The sequence below is a fragment of the Arachis ipaensis genome, chromosome B6 (assembly GCF_059453495.1).
Source record: "Arachis ipaensis isolate K30076 ecotype BB chromosome B6, ASM5945349v1, whole genome shotgun sequence".
NCBI classification, from domain to species: Eukaryota; Viridiplantae; Streptophyta; class Magnoliopsida; order Fabales; family Fabaceae; genus Arachis; species Arachis ipaensis.
In genome coordinates this window covers 135140199-135159702 of record NC_142441.1, presented here as the reverse complement: position 1 = coordinate 135159702, position 19504 = coordinate 135140199, and the positions used below count along the sequence as shown (strand labels likewise).

Sequence of the window (19504 nt, the reverse complement as noted above, 5' to 3'; positions counted from 1 at the left end):
CGGTTGTTGCGGCAGCGGGTAGGAGGGTGAAATGGGTGATGAGGTAAAGAAAGTTGCATGCGGTCGAATGTTGTTTCTCTACCATGTTTTCGAATTTAAGATGGTTAGTGAGTTTGGGTATTGAGAAAGAAATTGGAAATTCGAAGGTTTGTTTTTGACTGCTTCTTTGATTTTCTTGCAAAGAAAATTGAGGTGAGGCTTTGGTGCGAAGGTAGACGAGTGAAGTGGAATTGAAATTTTGGCGGGATAATAGAAAATAGGAGGGAGAGGGATGAAGCGTATGCCGCACTCTTTTCTTGAATTTTTGTCATTTGTTTTCATTTTTATTTTTTATTGTGTTTAATTTCAAACCCTCTGAATGGCGCCAACTCGAATTTCCGACCAAAATTCCAATTCAAAATTCACGCTGCCCAAAGACAACATTACCCCTTTATTCATACACACAAACGGCGTAACTCTCTACACACACTACCCCCAACGGTAATTTTGCAACGGGACGGAAAACTCAACACATGATTTCCCCTAATTGCCCCACTAATTAGTCTTCTCCCGCAAGCTTCCCAAGCACACCACTCCAAAAATTTTAAAATCCCCGCTCCTATTTTCATCCAATTCAAAATCTTCCTTCCAAAATATCCCAAACCCTTCATCGCCCACTATTTATTTAAACCCCCTCATCCACCATATTTCGTCACCATTCACCAACACACCATAAATAGAACTATATTCTCTTCATCCCTATCTCCATTTCCAATCATGCCTGCAATTCCAGAAGAGCCACTCCTTGCTCCAAACCCTGACAGATTCTGCATGTTCCCAATCCAATACCCTGAGATATGGGAAATGTACAAGAAAGCGGAGGCATCGTTCTGGACAGCGGAGGAAGTTGACCTTTCCGGCGACCTCCGCCACTGGGAATCTCTCACCGACGGCGAGCGCCACTTTATCACTCACGTCCTTGCCTTCTTCGCCGCATCCGATGGCATCGTCCTGGAGAATCTCGCCGGAAGGTTCATGAAGGAGGTTCAGGTCTCCGAGGCACGCGCCTTCTACGGCTTCCAGATCGCAATCGAGAACATCCACTCAGAGATGTACAGCCTCCTTCTCGAAACTTACATCAAAGACTCATCAGAGAAGAATCGTCTCTTCCACGCAATTGAGACCGTTCCTTGCGTAAAGAAGAAAGCCGAGTGGGCCCTACGATGGATCGATGGCTCAGAATCGTTCGCGGAACGCATCGTCGCGTTCGCCTGTGTCGAAGGGATCTTCTTCTCCGGGAGCTTCTGCTCGATATTTTGGCTGAAAAAGCGCGGGTTAATGCCAGGTTTAACCTTCTCGAACGAGTTGATCTCGCGAGATGAAGGCCTTCACTGCGATTTCGCGTGCTTGCTGTACTCTCTTCTGAGAAAGAAGCTGCCTGAGGAGCGTGTGAAGGGGATCGTGAAGGACGCCGTGGATATAGAGAGGGAGTTTGTGTGCGACGCGCTTCCGTGCGCGTTGGTAGGAATGAACGGAGACCTGATGAGTCAGTATATTGAGTTCGTTGCAGATCGGTTGCTGGTGGCGCTTGGGTGCAAGAAGGTGTACAATGTTCAGAACCCTTTTGATTGGATGGAACTTATTTCGCTTCAGGGGAAGACCAACTTCTTTGAAAAGCGTGTTGGGGAGTACCAGAAGGCTTCGGTTATGTCTAGCTTGAACGGTCACGGTGGTGTCCACGTGTTCAAGATGGATGAGGACTTTTAAATAACACCTGGATCACTTTATATATGCTCTAATTTTCCTTTACTCTGTTATTTAATATGTCTGATATATTGTATTCCCGTTCCCGCTTTTAGATTAGGTTTATGTGCTTTAACTCCTTTAGCCATAGGTTCCTTTTTTTTTTAATTGTTTTGTCTGTAATATTATGGCTGGCGAAATGATAAAGTATAAATTCAGTTTACCGCATTTTATTCGTATTCTAATAATATTATTTTTTAGCTTAATTTCTCGAAAAATATTATTACTGTTGATTATTGGATTATGACTATGATTCTTTTTTCTCCTTAATGGGATTTCGTTCAGTTTTTGAAATGAAGTCTCTTTTATTTGAATGTTGATGTTCGTGGCAAATTAATGAAATGCGACTGTTATTATTTAGAGACAGTGCGATATAATGAAATACAAGGGAATAAATAAATAAATAAATAAATAGTGCTAATGTTTTCGGGTGTTAACATTGTGGCCCCCATTCTTATTTCTTAGCAAGAGAGGTGTCTGTGGTTGTGAGCGTCTTCAATGGCCGCTGAGTTACAGAGCACTGGGATGATGTCCAGAGAACAGCTCTTGCAAGTCTTTGATCGATTCAATTTCCTTACTTCTCAACCTGGTATTTATTTCTGTTCTTATTTTCCAGGTTTTTGTTGTTTCAAGTTCATTAATTGGATTACGTAGCGCCTTTTGAGTTTTGATTTCTTTGCAATTTGGTCTTGTTTGTGCTTTGCAGACGTGAAGAAAAGAATTGCAGATGCCGTACATAATGATAAGCAGGTGAATTTCTTCGGTTTCATTTTGGGAGAAATGATAGACAAATTTATGGTCTTTTGCTTGGTTTAAATTGGGCAATCTGATTCTTTTGCTATATTTGGGTTATATTGATAATGGGTTCTGAAGAAGAAAATTTATAGACAGAATTGAACTTCCCTTTTTATCTCTTAAGCATCTTAACAAGGCTTATTGGTTGATTTTCTTGTAGCTGAAATTGTTAAAGAGTACAACTAAACAAAATAACTATATAATCTGTCTGTGCTTGTGCTGATTTTCTATTTTGAGGACTCATGTTTGTTTGATTGTGTCAAATAAACAAGTACTAGTATGTTTGTTTGTTTTTAGCTGGCATTTTGTAAATTGTGGGATTCTTAAATTTCTTTTACTATGATTGATTATCAGGAAGCTGTTGCTATGACTACCGCAATACAGGAAGAGATATTTTTGGAGATGGGTATTGGTAGGTTTTTTGATGTATTCTGAATTTCTGATAGAGCATGTTTGTTACTGAATATTGGTGCCTCATTTTTCATGTTAATCAGTAACATCATTATATAATAATTTAAGTAAATTCAGCTTAGTGCAAACTGCAGCAACACCAGCTATCCTACATATCTTTGCCGCTAATACTAGATGCTTGTCTGCCTAACAAATCATCCCGTATTCATCTGTTTCTTTTTCTCGTTATTATTTATTAAAATTATTTGCAAAAAAGCCACCCTACATGTCTTTTCCTCTGATATGTAAGAATGTGGAGAAACCTAGATATTTCTTTTATTTTCTTAGCCAAAGTTGATAGTAATTTATGCTGAAATTGTGTTGTCAAAAGGAAATGTTCATACATGGGACTCAATCAAGCAACAGCAATTTGTGTATTTTACAAGTATTAATCAGAATTGTTGTATTTGCTAAGAAACCACAGATATAATCTAGAAAATATTAGTGTTGAGTATTGATAACACTCACTAGGAACCAGCCATGGAAGAATGATACTAGTGTTGAGTATTTAAGGCCCATTTCGAATCTGGTACCTAACATGATATTATTTTTATGACAGATCCAAGCTTTGGTATTGCATGCCTTGGACAAATTACTACTGTGTATGAGAATGATCGGGATTTGGTAATTCAATTTTATAAGTTCCTTGCAAAGTAAGTACCCTTTCTCCTTCTACATGTATAGCTGTTTCTTTGATTATTAGAACAAATTATGTACAAACTAGAGTTCTGTTACCATGGACAGAAGACGAAATTTGTGTAAACTTCACCTAATTTTTTCTTGAGAATCGTTTGATGTTTATAACATCCATTTTCCCCCCATATTATAAAAGATGATGTTTATGGTATATTTTTCTGTGGGAGTCAGGACTGCATATGTGGACACCTGCTTAAATAATGTGTGTGGTTCATAGATAGAGCATGGCCATTTCTTGTCTAGCTCTGAGTTGTAATAACTTCGGAAAAATTGGAAACAGTTACGCTACATTACCAGCGATTTGTTAAGTGGGGAGTTTTTGACAGTGTGAAAACTGGATTTAGTTAGTCATGATTATCATCTGCTTACTTTAGTAGTTTCAGTGTTTTTGTTCCCCTTTACAAGAGAGGTTATCTGGTAGGCTTCATATATGTCACTCTTATGGCTGCCATAGATAGATCAGTAAGTAGTTAATTTTTGCAAAATGGCCTTTCACTTCGATATGAAAATGATATGGTAGAGAAGAGATGGCCTGTGATGAAGCAGAGCTTGGAGAAGAAGAATTTGCAGAAAAACTGAAAAATCAACAAAAGCTTCAGGAACTGGTAAAATATATTTAATTCCCACAATTTTAGAATCTGTTTACTGTGTACATTTCTAAAATACCAAAACAAATTCATACAGCAACTGGAGATGCTGAAGTACATGCGGAAATTTCACTTGGACGATCAATCGGCTATCCTTGAGAAGGTAAAACACTGATTCCAAAGTAGAAAATTTATGTTGAATCATGCTGGTGAATGGTGATAAGTGATTACAAAAGTATATAAGTGGTTATCATTTGATACATCAACTCTGAATCTTATTACGGTAATTTTTATGATGTAAATTGTTAGCAGCACCTATATACCAGTTATATTGCATCATCTTGTCACACATAATGGTTTATTATGCTGACTTCTTGGGATGATCTAGAATAATACTTGAATGTCAAACCTGATTTTTAATAGGACAAGTCCAATTGAATATTTATGCGCTATATGCTCATATTAATTTTATGGTATATGCGTTATCAGGTCACTTCTTCCAAATGACATGATTCATTTGATTGTGGTTCTTGGTGAACTGTCAGAGTATCATGTCTGTGTTAATATAAATATAATTTATGTTACATTAGACTATTTCAAGTTGGCTTGGCTTATTCACAAGATATCCCTCTGTAAAAAGGTTAAGTATGTTACTTAAAAGTAGCAGAAAATAAAACTCATATATGCATGTTCTTTTTTTATTCTGCCAGTTACACCAGCAGATGGAAAATGGTGATTATGAGAGCGAGACGTCAATTTTGTCACCTGAGGTGATTGAAGAGTTTGTTCAGAGGAAGGTGTCCCCTGTGTTCAAGCCAAGGTAGATCCAGAAGACTTGCTGAGACATGTTTGATTCAAGTGTGGCTTTCACATGACACATGCCTTTTTGGTTTTGGTATTGTCCACAATGACACAATCCACAAGATGTATTATTTAGTCAATTTAGCTAACACTCGGATAAATTTTTGTACAATTTGAAGCACTTACTGCATTTCTATTCTATCTAGTTTTTATTGGGAACTTGGTTATTATTATTGTTTTTTTTACGCTAACTTTTTTCCCTACCTCGTAGTGAATCCCTAATAAAAAAATTTTAAATTAGTATTGTTTGTGTTAGAAAATGGAAAGCAAACTAAAGAAAAGTAATGTGACTTATCAAGTATGTTTTGATGATTATAGATCTTTGTTAGAAGAATTAAAGTAATAAAAGTATAATAATTTATAGTAAATATATATATGCTAAATAAATATGATTGATGCTAAATGATCTGATTAATCCTAATTATACTCTAACTTCTCCCCTCAAACTTAAGTAGAGTTAAGAATACCATTTTGAGTTTGGACACTAGTGTTCGAAAACGAGTAGGATGATGAATCTTTGTGAAGATATCAGCAGTCTGATCTAGAGTCACAACAACTATGAGATGAACAACATCAATAAAGAGACGTTGGACAAAATGACAATCAATTTCAATGTGTTTGGTGATGAAAAATATCATTATTGACAATCTGAATAGCACTGCGGTTGTCACGATAAACATCAATTGGGGACGACTGAATGGCATCCAAGTCTTCAAGAAGCTAACAAATTGAGACAACCTCAACAGTGCTGTCAGTGAGATCACGGTATTCAGCTTCGGTACTTGATCGAGCAGTAAATGTTTGCTTCTTGGCTCGCCAGGAAATAAGAGAGTCACCAAGAAATAAATAATAACCAGTAGTAGAATGACGATCAATGGGATCACCAGCCCAATTAGTATCTGAGTACGCTTTAAGGGTTAAAGATGAATAGGAAGAAAAACGAAGACTATGAAACAAAGTACATTTGATGTAGCAAAGAATGCGAAGAACTACAGCATAGTGAGTAGTATGAGGAGCAGACAAGAACTAGCTAAGAACATGAACTGGATAGGCGATGTCTGGTCATGTGACAGTCAAGTAGATGAGACCTCCAACTAATTGTCAATAAATAGTAGGATTATCTAAAACAATGCCATCCATAGAACTAAACCGAACATTAGGCTCAAGAGTAGTAGACTTTGTGCGACTATTTGTAATTCCGCCTCGAGTAAAAAGATTAGAAGTAAACATAGCTTGAAAGAGATAGATGCTGTTATCTGAGGATATGCCTTTAAGGCCAGGAAAATAACTGAGAGAACCAAGATCTTTCATCTTAAACGTGTAGTGAAAGGATGCTTTAAGATCAGAGATACCATGAACATCATTTCCAGTAATGTTCATGTTATCAACATACAAAAGTAGAAGAACAAACTAATATTCACTTTTACGAATAAAGAGAGAATTCTTATGAGGGTTGCAAGTGAAACCGAGATTGCATATAGTGGTGCTGAACTTTTCAAACCATTCACGAGGAGCTTGCTTAAGACCATAAAGTGCCTTACGAGGGAGATAGACTTTGCTAGAAGGACAAGGATATCCCGGACATGGTTTCATATACACCTTTTTCAAATTTTCATTAAGAAATGCATTCTTCACATCTATCTGACTAAGAGACAATTTTCTGACCGCAACAATGGCAATGAGAGTGTGAATAGATGTGAAACGAGTAACAGGAGCAAAACTATCTTCATAATCAATACCATACTCTTGCATACATCCTTGAGCAATCAATCGTGCCTTATAACAGTCAATAGAATCATCAGAGCGAGTCTTGATCTTGTATACCCATCTACTACCCACAATTTCATGATCAGAAGGAGAATCAACTAAGTTCCAAGTGTGTACTTTTTCAAGTGCTTGGATTTCTTCTTGCATTATTTGCTACTAATTTGGATTTGGGGAGACTTCTCGGAATGATTTAGGTTCATGGTGATGAAGAATAGTAGAAAAACAATGATAATCAAGAATATGAGAAGGTGAATTTCTTACTCTAGAAGAATGATTGAAGGGAGGAGGCATAACAGCAGGAGCAGGATCATCGTCTAGTCTATAATCATCGAGAGATGGAGAAGATGGAAGAGTAGGAGATCGAGAGGTTGACTTGAGATAGAAGCTGTAGAATCATCACTAGGGAAAAGATCAACATTGGAGTTAGTAAAAAATGATGACTAAGTAGAAGGAATATACTCAAATGAGGAGAACTTAGAAACATGTGATGCTCCCAGAATACATGACGAGATATACGAATACGTCTAGAGAGAAGATCCCAACAACGATAATTCTTGTGTTCAATGCCATAACAAAGAAAACAACACATGCGAACTTGAGGTTCAAATTTATTATGTTCATGAGGCTGAAGAAGAACAAAACAGATACAACAAAAAATTCAAAGAGAGTTGTAATCTAGAGAAGTATGATAAAGATGCTCAAAGAAAGTAATGTTATCAAAGATAGATGAAAGAATTCTATTGATAACATGGACAATATTAGAACAACTTCACCCTAAGTACGCTCAAGACACGAAGAAGAAATAAGCATTGCACTAACAGAGTTAAGAATGTGATGGTGTTTGCATTCAACCCGTCTATTTTATTGAGACGTACTAAGGCAAGAAAACTAAAACAAAGTACCTTGTTTAGCAAGAAAATTTAAAAGTTTGGAGTCACGGTATTCCATAGCATTATCGCGTTGAAAAACTTTAATGACCTTGAAAAACTGAGTTTTAATCATAGTGACAAAGTCAATATAAATCTGAGGCAGCTCATGGCGATTAGTTATCAAGTAAACCCAAGTAAAATGTGAATAATCATTAATAAAAACTACAAAGTATCGAGCCCATCCCATAGAAGCAGTGGGAGCAGGTCCCTAAACATCAGAGTTGATAAGATCAAAAGGAGAGCAAGTAAGAGATGAATTATTATGAAAAGATAAAGTTGGTTGTTTTGCAGTTTGACAAGAAATAAAATCAAAAGATTCATTATTAACTTGACCTAAAATACTCTTAGACACAAGATGACGCAATTTTTCTAAGGAGCTGTGGGCAAGACGGTGATGACACAAATGAATGTTAGATGGAGAAAAAATAACACAGAGATTTGATGTCAAACAACCTTCTGACCTTACGTCCAGTTCCGATGATTTGTCTCATCTGATGACCCTGTACACGACAACCAGAAATAGAAAAATTGACATCAAAATTGAGACCAACAAGTTGACCAACAGAAATAAGATTAAAGTTTAATTTTTGAGTAATATAAGTATCAGAGAGATTAAGATTTGATTGTAAAATAAAATCCTTATATATCGCATGCAAGAAGGAATCATCAGTAGTGTTGACAGAAGATACATTTATAGTGATAGACAAAGATAAAAAAAAACGACGCAAAATCAAAATACCATTTATAATTACCTGGAGCATTGAAAAGAGTAGCAGGAGTATTACCAGTGTAAAATCCCGAAAAATTATAAAAGGGTTTAATTGAATAATTAATCTTTAAATTGAAATGGTTAAAACGCGTCCGAGCGGAGTCGAAAATCAAGACTTAGGAATTTAGAAATTTAACAATAATAATTGGATTCAGCGAATTTTTTTGAGTGGAAAAATACAATTTTATGCGAAAATACGCATAAAAACGTGTACTGGTATTTTAGCCAGCTGTATCGACTTAAATCTGCCCGGTACTGTGAGTGAGAAAATTAATTTATGAGTAAAAATGTTAAGAAGTTAAAATTTATAATTTGAAAAGTGAACATAATTAGAATACGAATTAAAGCGCTAATCTTAAAGGTTTTAGCTTAAAGTTGGGTCAACGTGAGTGAATCGTGTCCAAGTGGACCCAAATCCACACTATATAAGAACTCATTTTAGTACAAAATAACCCATTTTTTCCCTTTTTGAGAGAGAGGTTCGGTGGTGAAGAGAGTGGAGAAATGAAACTCTAGCCACTATCAACTTCAAACCTCCATAACTTTTGCTTCGGTGCTCCGATTGATGAGCCATTTATGGCCACATGTCTCTCTTCTCACCCTCTTCAATTCTATATAGGTATTATAACGAGTATCTCATTGTCCTCTGTCCAGTTTTATTTTTTTCTCTAAATTTGTGTTTTAATTTGGGTTTTAAGGAAATATTATGATTTTGGTTGTTTGGGGATGATCTTGTATGAGCTATTGATGAGTTTCATCAACAAATTTTAGTGGATAAAGGTAAGAGATATTTTTCTCTTTATTTATGAAGTTTTAAGAAACCCTAGAGTTTGAATATTGTGCATACTATGTGAAATGAGTGTAGATTGAGTACCTGAGGCATTGAATTGAGCATTGGTGGTGTTTGAGCTTGGCGAAGGTGAAGTTGGGACTTGGTCTTAGTGAATTTAAAGTTGACAGATTGGTCTTGGCGTCACTAAAGGTACGATTTAAGTTTCATTTAAATATCATGTAGTGTGAGGAGAATTCCTAGGCTAGATGCCCATAGGATTAGGTTTGGATTGTTTAATTAGTTGGTATGGATATGTATAGTTGATATGTTGTAAAAATTAATGATTGGGTTGAGAATTGTGTGAATTTGCATATTTGGTATGTTGAAAAATTTGATGAATTGGATAATGATTATTTAGTTGTGGCATAGGTATTGAATTTTTGAATTTGGATCGAAGGCCATGAATTTGGGCCGAAGGCCAGAAAAAGGTAAGAAAGGTAAGTGGTGTTTGTATTGTGTGATGATTGATTGAGTTTGAATGGGAAATGTGGTTTTGGATATGAGGAACTTGAAACAATTGACGGTAGAGTGGGAAATGTGATTTTGATGTATTGGATTTATGAAATTGAGTTAGAATATGTAGATGAAGTAGGTTTGGATTTGATTGAGTGTGAATATGTGGATTGAGTTGGTTTGGGTTCATTTTGTTGATTGAAAATAGTTGAGGCTTGTGAATCTTTGCAAAATTGGTAAATTCTGTTTTTTGGTAAAAATAAATTTTTGACAAACTGTGGCAGGCCGTAATTCGACCCTCGAAGTTGAAAAACTTTCAAAATTGTATTTTTATAAAAATTTATTTATCGATATTTTCAACGGTTCAAGAATGATTGAAAAATAATTTTTGTACAAAAAAATATGAAGGTTTGAAAATTTGGTTCAAAAAAGGATTTTTTTTACACCTAACAGCTTTTTGCCTTTCTGCAACACTCGCGTACGCAGAGGTGCCACGCGACGCGGGCAATGGGTTCTATCCAGTGGTCTCGCGTACGCGGAAGGAGGCATGCGTACGCGAAAGTGTCGAAATTGCAGACTCGCGTATGCAGACGTGGTACACGATGCGAGAACATGCTGCTGTTTTCACCAATCGCGTACGCGAACAAGGCTTACATACGCACAACCTCCAGATTTTGGAAAAGTGTGTTTTTATGTCTTTTAACCATTCTTTTGGCCTTCTAAATCTTTATAAAATTTGATACGAATCTAGAGCCGGTGGAATTGAGGATAGAAGAGTTAGGGATAAAGCCAGATGAATTGAGTTAGTAAAATTGAGAGAAATGGACAAGGTGTTAAGTGAGAATGATGATGATTATGAGATTGATAATGAGAACGATGATGATTATGAGATTGATAATGGGAATAATAATGATTATGAGATTGATAATGAGAATGATGATGATTGTGAGATTGACGATGAGAATGATAATGATTATGAAATTGATATTTGAGCTTGATTCTGAATTTAATACACCTTCTTGGGTAGATGCAATGGAATTGATCCACTTGCTTCAAATTTGGTTTGAGTCTACTGGGGTAGATGCAGTGGTTAGCCTCCACTTGTTCCTAGTCGAGAATGATTTGAGGTTTGAGAAATTATCTGAGTTTCGAATTATTTTGGGTAGATGCATTGGGTCAGCTCCACTTGCTTCAAGTTGAGATTTGAGATTCTGTTGACCCTGCGTCGTAAGTGTGGTCGGATACTTATACCTTTCCGGATGAGCTCTCCCCCATGAATATATATATATATATATATATATATATATTGAATAATTATGATTTTGAGCTTGGGGATGCGCGCTCACAGGGACTGTCCAATGGTTAGCTACCAGGACATGTCGGTTTGGCTACATAACCGACAGATGATATCATCAGTCATAGGGCAGGCATATATCATTTGCATATGTTTGATTTGTTTGGGTTTGCCTAATTGTATATGCCATACTATGTGATTATGTGCTATTTGCCTTACTTGAATCTACTTGTGTTTTACTTGTCTGCATTGCTTGTGTTTGTACAATTGAGAGGTCCCTCATGCTGGTGTCGGTTGACGCTGAGGGCTGTCCTTGTTGAAATAAAATGATGAGATGATTAAATAACAATGATGAATATTCAATGAGATGATTTGACCTCCCTGGGTAGATGCAGTGAAGTGATTTCACTTGCTCCAGGTGAAGATATGAGGTATTGATATAGAGTTACTGAGTCGAACTAGCTGGTGTTGGTTCTGTTTATAATTCTGGTTTTGTTATGTTGGAGAGTTGAAAAGTTGGGAAAGATGAGAGTGATGAATTAGATTTAGTATTCCCTTATGACAGTTGCCTATTTATGGATTAGTGAGAACCTATGATGAATATTTGATGAAAGGAAGCTTATGATGCTTAGTGAGTTCCTATATAGTGCATTGTATTTATTTGGCACTTTTACTGTGCTGGAAACCCATGGGTCGGGGGTTCTCATTCTGTATATATCTCTTATTTTTCAAATGTAGGTCCTGGAGCTCAGTAGTGAGCCGTGATTCATTTGAAAGATGGTAAAGATTATTGGATTCCTGTTTTACTTTTGCTTAGAATCTCTCCGTATTTATCTTGAAAAACTTATATGTATGTACTTATCAATTTGAAAAACTTGACTATAGAGACTTTGATGTATATTTTGGGAGAGATAGGAAATATTGTTGTCAAACTAATTTTATTCTGTACCCTAACCGGCCTAAACTTCGCATGTCGCGACTGGTGACTATTTACTTATGTTACATACTTATATCCTATCTTTATCTTATTCTCCTTTACTGCTTTATCTTTATATTGCTTCCCAGGTGCACTTTATCTTCTGTTTATCAATACGTGAGTGTATCATTTTGCGATTTTATTTTACTCCTTTTCAGACTTCTCGTTTAATACTTCTTTTCAACATATATATGATTATGTATTATAATCCACCTTGAGAGTCTACCACCTTATTATCATTGACTTATGGCTCGAACATAAAGATTTGAATATTAGGGTGTTATAACTAGAAAAGGAAAGAAGTTACTTAAGAAGTTGCTTAAGAAAGAGACAGGAGACGGGTTGAGAGAAGCAGAATTAATAGATTCAGTAGCAGCAGTAGCAGAAGCAGGCACATTTTTGGAGAAGTTGGGACGAGAATGATACTTGGTCTAATCAGGATGTGGTAGGCGTGTAGGGCAGGTAGTAATCAAATGTCCCTAGAGCTTGCAATAATGGCAAAACAATATTGGGAAATTGAAGCCAACATATCCTTTCTGCTTGTATTTTCAACAATCAATAGAGGGGTTAGTCTGGGAGTAGGTGACCAGAACGATGACAGTTTTGGCAAAATTTACCCTTCTTGTTTTGTAGGCTGAAAAATATATGATTTTTTCATAATAGTAGAGACAAAGACAAAAGAGAGAAGAAAATACAAAATTGGGACAAAAATCGAGAAAGTGAAGGGCAAAATTAGAAAGAGCTCACCAAAAAATCTTAAGAAAGGTCCCACGGTCTGCCACATCAGCAGACACGTCAGAAGCCATGTCAGCCAATGAAGGACACATTGCAGCGTCTAGATGGAGGAGAAAAACACGTCAGCACTGACTCAGCGGGCTGACACATGGGTACCAAACGGGATGGATCGGGTCGGGCCAGACACGGGTTGGTTGTGGATTAATGGGAGGTTCGGTTTGTAACAAGTGGAGAGCTTCTTGTCTATTGATCTGGTAGCGAATCCGACGACGCTGGATACATCTGGAAAGGAGCAGAAAACTAGTTACGGTAGGGACTTGTGGTGGCACGTCAAGAGGTTTCCAACGACGGGGTTACGCACTACGGGAAGAAAGAACAAGGGGCTATGAACTAATTTTTCATGGAAAAAAATTGGCTCTAATATCATGTTAGAAAATAAAAAGCAAATTGAAGAAATGTAATGTGACTTGTCAAGTATGTTTCAATGATACAATATAGAAGGGTTTATATAGATACTTGTTAGAAAAATCAAAGTAATAAAAGTGTAATAACTTATAATAAATATACATATATGCTAAATTAATATGATTGATGCTAAATGATCTAATTATACTCTAATAGTATGGGATAGTAGGTAAGGGTGGAAATAGACCAGACAGTCTCTTAGGTGCTTATAAGGCATGTATTCGACCTCACCTGTTATAAAATAAGTCCATATTCAGACTATTATAAAAGCCTTATTTTGTTAATAAGTCAGATCTAAACTCACTAATTAGTCTTATTGGCTTATCAAGTCTATTTGGGCTTATTAGAACATAAAGGTAGAAGCTCATGTGCAATTAACTTTATGTGAAGTTGATAGTTGAGAGTTATTAAATGATTTGGTAAATTTGACTAAATTATCATCTAACGATTCTCAGTTAACTTTATGTACATGAAGTTAATTATACTTGAATTTCTACTAAACATAAATAAATATATAAATAATTTTTTATTATTAACAAAGGTATTAGATGTTTTAAATTTATTATATTTTATTATATATATTTTTATATATTTTAAATACTTTAAAAATTTAAAATTTTTTATAAACACTAAATTTAGTATATTACATATAAGTAACTTTTATTAAAAAATAGTTTTTATAAGTAATATTTTAAATTTTTTTTATTTTTGTAAAAAAATTGTGAACTTATTTAATAGGCTTGAGATTAGGCCAGATTTAATAACAAATTAGGCTAGGCCCAGTTTGGATAAACAATTTAATTAAGTTACTTTTGAAGAAATAGCTTAAACAATAAATGCTTATATTAAAAGTAGCTTATAAATAAGTTATTTTGTATTTGATTTTTTAGTTCTAAAAGTACTTATTTTAAGAGAAAAGTGATAAAGAGTTTTTTATTATGAGAGAAGTCATATTTTTTTAACTTCTCCTTAAGTACCAAAATAGCTTTTTAGAAAGTTGCAATTTTACTTTGAAAATTGTATCAGACATTAATACTACACCTTTTCATAAGTTAAAAATTAAAAAAAAGTTACTTATAAACCTATCTAAACGGGCCTTAATACTTAAAAAAAGATTATAATAAATAAGTCAGATTTAGGCTAATTAACGGTATAATAAACTTGTCTATTTCTACCGCTAATAGTAGGTTTGCAATTGGCTTGACGATTTTGGGATTAAACCGCAAATTATTTTGAATACGAATATGGTGTATCTTTTCTAAAAGTTTCAATTCTAAAAATTTTATCCCTCTTAAAACAATTGAAATGCATTGGTTAATAGTAAACTCATTTAATAACTATTAAATCTAATGTGTTGTGCGGAATTCTAATAAATTTAGTTAAAGTTAACTGTATTCTAGTATTAAACACTGGCAGGAAGCATTTTTGTTTGTGTTACTTTTTGCAATAAACTCATTTAAATCATTAGAAATAGACACCATAAGATTGATATAAAATATGAGCTCCAAATCAGCACCAAAGTTGAGATGGCCGAGTTGGTCTAAGGCGCCAGATTAAGGTTCTGGTCCGAAAGGGCGTGGGTTCAAATCCCACTCTCAACAGTTAATTTTTCTCTTTTTTCCGCTTGTTCTTTTCCATCTCTGAAACACTGGGTCATGTCAACAGGGCTTTTGAGTCTTTGACGAACCAAAAAGATAAGTAAATGGGTTTTCTGATCACTGTATCTTTGAGGCCCAACTTCAAATTTATATTATAGTTCTGTTCTTTTTTTATGACAAAAGTATAGAGTTTATATTTTATTTTATATTTTATATTCTGTTTTGCCACTTATTATGTATACTATAATTAACATATATTTCAATATTTGTATTATAATCACAATATATATCTAATACATATTTTTTGAAATTACCCATATTATATTGTTACTTAATAATTTTTAACGGAAATATACAATAATATTCATATGCTTTCAAAATTATAGAATTGACCTAAATGAAAAATAATACTTACACAAATTAGTTAAGAGTAAAGGACAAATAGGTCCCTAACCTTTTTTTTTTTGCGAATATTTTCGTCCTCAAGAAAGGAAAAATACATTCAAGTCCCTCATCCCCGAAAAACGTGGACATTTCAACCCTTCCGTTTAATTCAGGCATTTGGGCTGGACGGAAAACGCTGACCTGGCAGAGGTGGAGCTGACCTGGCCGTTATGGAGCTCACGAGGCAGGGAGCTTTTCGAAACAGGACACATAAGTTTTCGGAGACAAAAACGACGCCGTTTCGTTATCTCCCCCAATCTTTCAAATTTTTCTGCCCTAATCCCTCGTCTGCACAGAATCGGCGAAGTGGGTGTTATGAGGAGTGGAGGAAGAAAGAAAATTCTTCCTTCCATGGCATCTGAAGGAGTATCATCAAGATGGAGAAGAAGTGGAATCTGTGTTTTGTATGAGTGATGAAGACTAGGGTGTGTTGGAATCTGTGTTGGGTGCAGAAGCTGTTGCATACTTTGTTTCTGCGGTTTCCAATAATTTCTTCTCCAGCGTGGTTGCTTCTGCTTTGGCTTTGGCCAGAACTGATGCTGGCCTCCGGCGGCGGCTGTGCCAGGTTCTAGAGGGTTCCAAGTGGAATTATGCTATTTTTTGGCAGGTTGTTGGGCTAAAATCTGGTGGCTTCGCCTTGATTTGGGGCGACGGCCAATGCTGCGATCCCAAAGGGGGGGGGGAGCTGGCGAGGGAGGATCTGAAGGGAATTGGAGTGGAGTTAGTAAGGGTGATAAAGAGGAGCTGCGAAAGAAGGTGCTGCAGAAGCTTGATGCATACTTTGCTTGCTCTGTGTCGAAAGAGGTGAATTATGCAAGATTAGATATGGTTTCGGAGTTGCATATGTTTTACTTGGCCTCAAAGTATTATATATTTGGTTTCGATTCGCCTTGTGGCCTTGGTGGCTCTTTCAAGTCTGGCAAATCAATTTGGATTTTTGATTCTGCTAGCTGTTCAAACCAACTAGAATCAAGATCATTTCTTGGGAGACAGCTGGTCTTCAAACGGTTGTTTTTGTGCCTCTTAAAGCCGGAGTTGTTGAGCTTGGTTCCGTGGAAACAGTGCCAGAAGACCAGGGTGTTTTGGATTTGGTCAGGACAGCATTTGGTGCGAGTAAGTTGCCCCTTAGATCTCCACCCGATTTCCAGAGTCATTAAGACATTACAGGAGCATCAAATCATGGCTCCAGAGTCAGGTGTTTCAACATCGGAGGGAAAGATGATTCATACATTCTCCATAAGAGCGCAGGGCAGCAAGGCTGCTGCAATACAATTGAAGGAAAATCTTGAAGCATCCTTATCCAAAAACTGATAAGTTTTCAAAAAAAATTATATATTTATCATGTGGCATGTTAATGCAATGCAACAATGTTATTGTTAGGTATATACTTGTGGCTCTCTTTGAACTGATTTGTAATCAGTGACCTGAATTATGTATTTACTTAAGATAAATAGCATGAATTGAATTAAATTGAATCTTCCCTTTATTTTTCACTTGTTCAGCTAACAAATTTTGGATTAAATGTTGTTTGTGGTCATTGTTTCGCTCAGTCATGGAGGTGATTCACTTTCCTCCACCATTGGATGTGGTGGAGTAAGTAATTCAAATCTGATTTTCACTTTTTTTTTCTGGATTTGGTCTTGTCTCCATGGAAGTAGTTCATCGAAGACCATCAATCCTCCAAGTTGGAAAGTCACTGTCGCTGCCGTCACGGTAGAGGGTGGTGCTCTCCATTCCCGAGAAGAACTCAGGGCTCAACCTGATAACGGATTGGAGCACTCTGAACCCGGATTCACTCTATTTTTTCAAGCTTGTGTTCAATCTTTTCTAATAAAAGCACTTGGTGTTGGATGAGAAGTTCTTTTCTCTTCCCCCACCTCCACTTCCTCTCCAACTGGATGATACTCCTTCAGATATCATGGCACAAAGAATTTCCTTTCTTCGTTCACTCCCCACAACATCCACTTTGCCGTTTCTGTGCAGATGAGGGATTAGGGCAGAAAAATTTGAAAGATTAGGGGAGGTAATGAAATGGCGTAGTTTTTGTGTCTGGGACTTATATGTCCAGTTTCCAAAAGCTCACTGCCACGTGGACTCCGTAACGGACGGGTCAACGCCACCTTTGCCAGGTCAGAGTTTTTCGTCGGGTCCAACGACCTGAATTCAACGGAAAGACTAAAATGTCCACGTTTTATAGGGGTCAAGGACATGAATGTATTTTCTGTTTCTTGAGGACGAAAATGTCCAAAAAAAAAAGGTTAGAAACCTATTTATCCTTTACTCATTAGTTAATTATATACGTATAGTGAACAAATATAACTTTTATATTCTAAAGTATAAGTCATATATTTTATTTTATATTTATATTTTTAAAGATAATTCACTTACTTAAACTAAAAAAGCTAATTATCTCTCTATCGTCATATATATATATATATATATATATATATATATATATATATATATATATATATATATATATATATATATATATATCATTTAAACAAATCACAACAAATTCAAGCATTTTACTAATTAAAAAACAATAGTTATTATTTTTAAAAAGAAATCAAAACCTTCCACCGTGAATAACTATAGAGGATGAGACATCAACCCTGTTGATTATGCTATATATTTGTGAAATTATCTAAAATTCTCATAATTTTGTTTAATAAAAATAAATATGTAGATATTTTAATAAAAAATCTAAAAATTAAATAAATAATTCAAGTGTTAAAAATGTCTAGAATAATATCTAAAAAAAAAGTTCTAAGACATATTCAAGTGAAAATTTAGGATCTAAAATTATCTAAAAATTATGATGTATAAACTTTGAGGCTTATTTGTAGTGTTTTATTGTAATTAACTAAAAAACACACATCAAGTTTCAAAGTCTTTGTACTCTCTCTTTAGTTTATAAAAAATATAACTATAAATTTTCTTAAACCATCCATTAAAACTAAAATAAGTTACATAAATAAATTAATTGGGCTTTAAATTTATACAATTACAATTTTCTAAAATAAGTTACATCTTTGTTCTATTTTAATTTTATGTAAACCGCTACAGGGTATAGCAGTTTATAGTTTGCATGTAATCTGCTACAAAATAGCGCAGATTATGTTGAAAATGTGCCATTGAGAAACTGTTAGAGGGTGTCACGATTTCTAAAGAACCTGGACCATGCATAAACCGCTGCAGGAGTTAGCGATTTTTGAAGAAACAGTAGGTATCGTAATCCACTAGAGGCTATAGCGGATTACGTGTTGTAGAGGTATTCCATTGCGATGTATTGGTGTGGCAGACGGTGACTTTAACTCTGTTTCCGTTAGCATCCTCCAGAGGCACCTTGAAAGCCATGGTAGTTTCTGTCTTGTGGAGTATGCTAATGGAAGCAGAGTTAAAGTCGCCATCTACCATACCGATACATCGCAATGGAATGCCTCTACAATACGTAATATGCTATAACCTCTAGCGAATTATGCTACCCATTATTTTTTATAAACCGCTAGACTCTACAGCGGTTTATGCATGGTCCAGGTTCTTCAGAAACCGCGACACCCTCTAGCGGTTTTTGCATGGCACATTTTCAACGTAATCCGCACTATCTTGTACGTGCAAACTACAAACTGCTACACTCTGTAGCGGCTTACATAGAATTAAAATAGGACAAAGATGTAACCAGTTTCAAAATATTGCAATTGCGTTAATTTGAAGCCTAATTGATTTATTTATGCAACTTTTCCTAAAACTAATAGTGGCATCAGAGCGAAGTTTGGTCATTTATTGGGCGTAGAATTTTTCTTTCTAAACTACCAGCTATACATATCCACCATATTATAACCCACTCAAACAATTTTTTTCATAACCATGACTATCTCAATTATAAATATTCTCGTGCCCATATTGTCAGAAGACAATTATGAGAACTGGTATTCTGAAATTAAAACTTTTCTACAAGTACAAGACTTAGTCACGAAGGAGTCACTATGCCAGTGAATCAAGCAACACTTTCTGCTGTAGAAAAGAAGAAATTAAAGGAAGAGCAACAAAAAATTATATTGCTTTATG

The 19504-nt window shown here is 35.5% G+C and overlaps 2 protein-coding genes, 1 non-coding gene and 1 pseudogene across 3 annotated transcripts; all 4 read left to right on the top strand.

The window, feature by feature from the left end:
* Window positions 1-365: 365 nt before the first annotated feature.
* TSO2 (Ferritin/ribonucleotide reductase-like family protein) lies at window positions 366-1950 on the top strand. Its single transcript, XM_016306745.3, has one exon. It carries the CDS (start codon window positions 757-759, stop codon window positions 1744-1746), a length of 990 nt encoding a protein of 329 aa, XP_016162231.1. The 5' UTR covers window positions 366-756; the 3' UTR covers window positions 1747-1950.
* Window positions 1951-2187: 237 nt separating this feature from the next.
* On the top strand, window positions 2188-5330 carry LOC107605013 (plant/protein). Its single transcript, XM_016306746.3, has 7 exons — window positions 2188-2371; window positions 2489-2532; window positions 2932-2989; window positions 3587-3680; window positions 4244-4328; window positions 4408-4473; window positions 5021-5330. The coding sequence occupies exons 1-7, from the start codon at window positions 2281-2283 to the stop codon at window positions 5132-5134; spliced, it is 552 nt and encodes a 183-aa protein (XP_016162232.1). The 5' UTR covers window positions 2188-2280; the 3' UTR covers window positions 5135-5330.
* A 9581-nt stretch (window positions 5331-14911) lies between these two features.
* TRNAL-AAG (transfer RNA leucine (anticodon AAG)) lies at window positions 14912-14992 on the top strand. Its single transcript has one exon. It is a non-coding gene; the product is annotated as a tRNA-Leu (tRNA).
* An 835-nt stretch (window positions 14993-15827) lies between these two features.
* On the top strand, window positions 15828-18901 carry LOC107648408 (transcription factor MTB3-like; annotated as a pseudogene).
* Window positions 18902-19504: the final 603 nt, after the last annotated feature.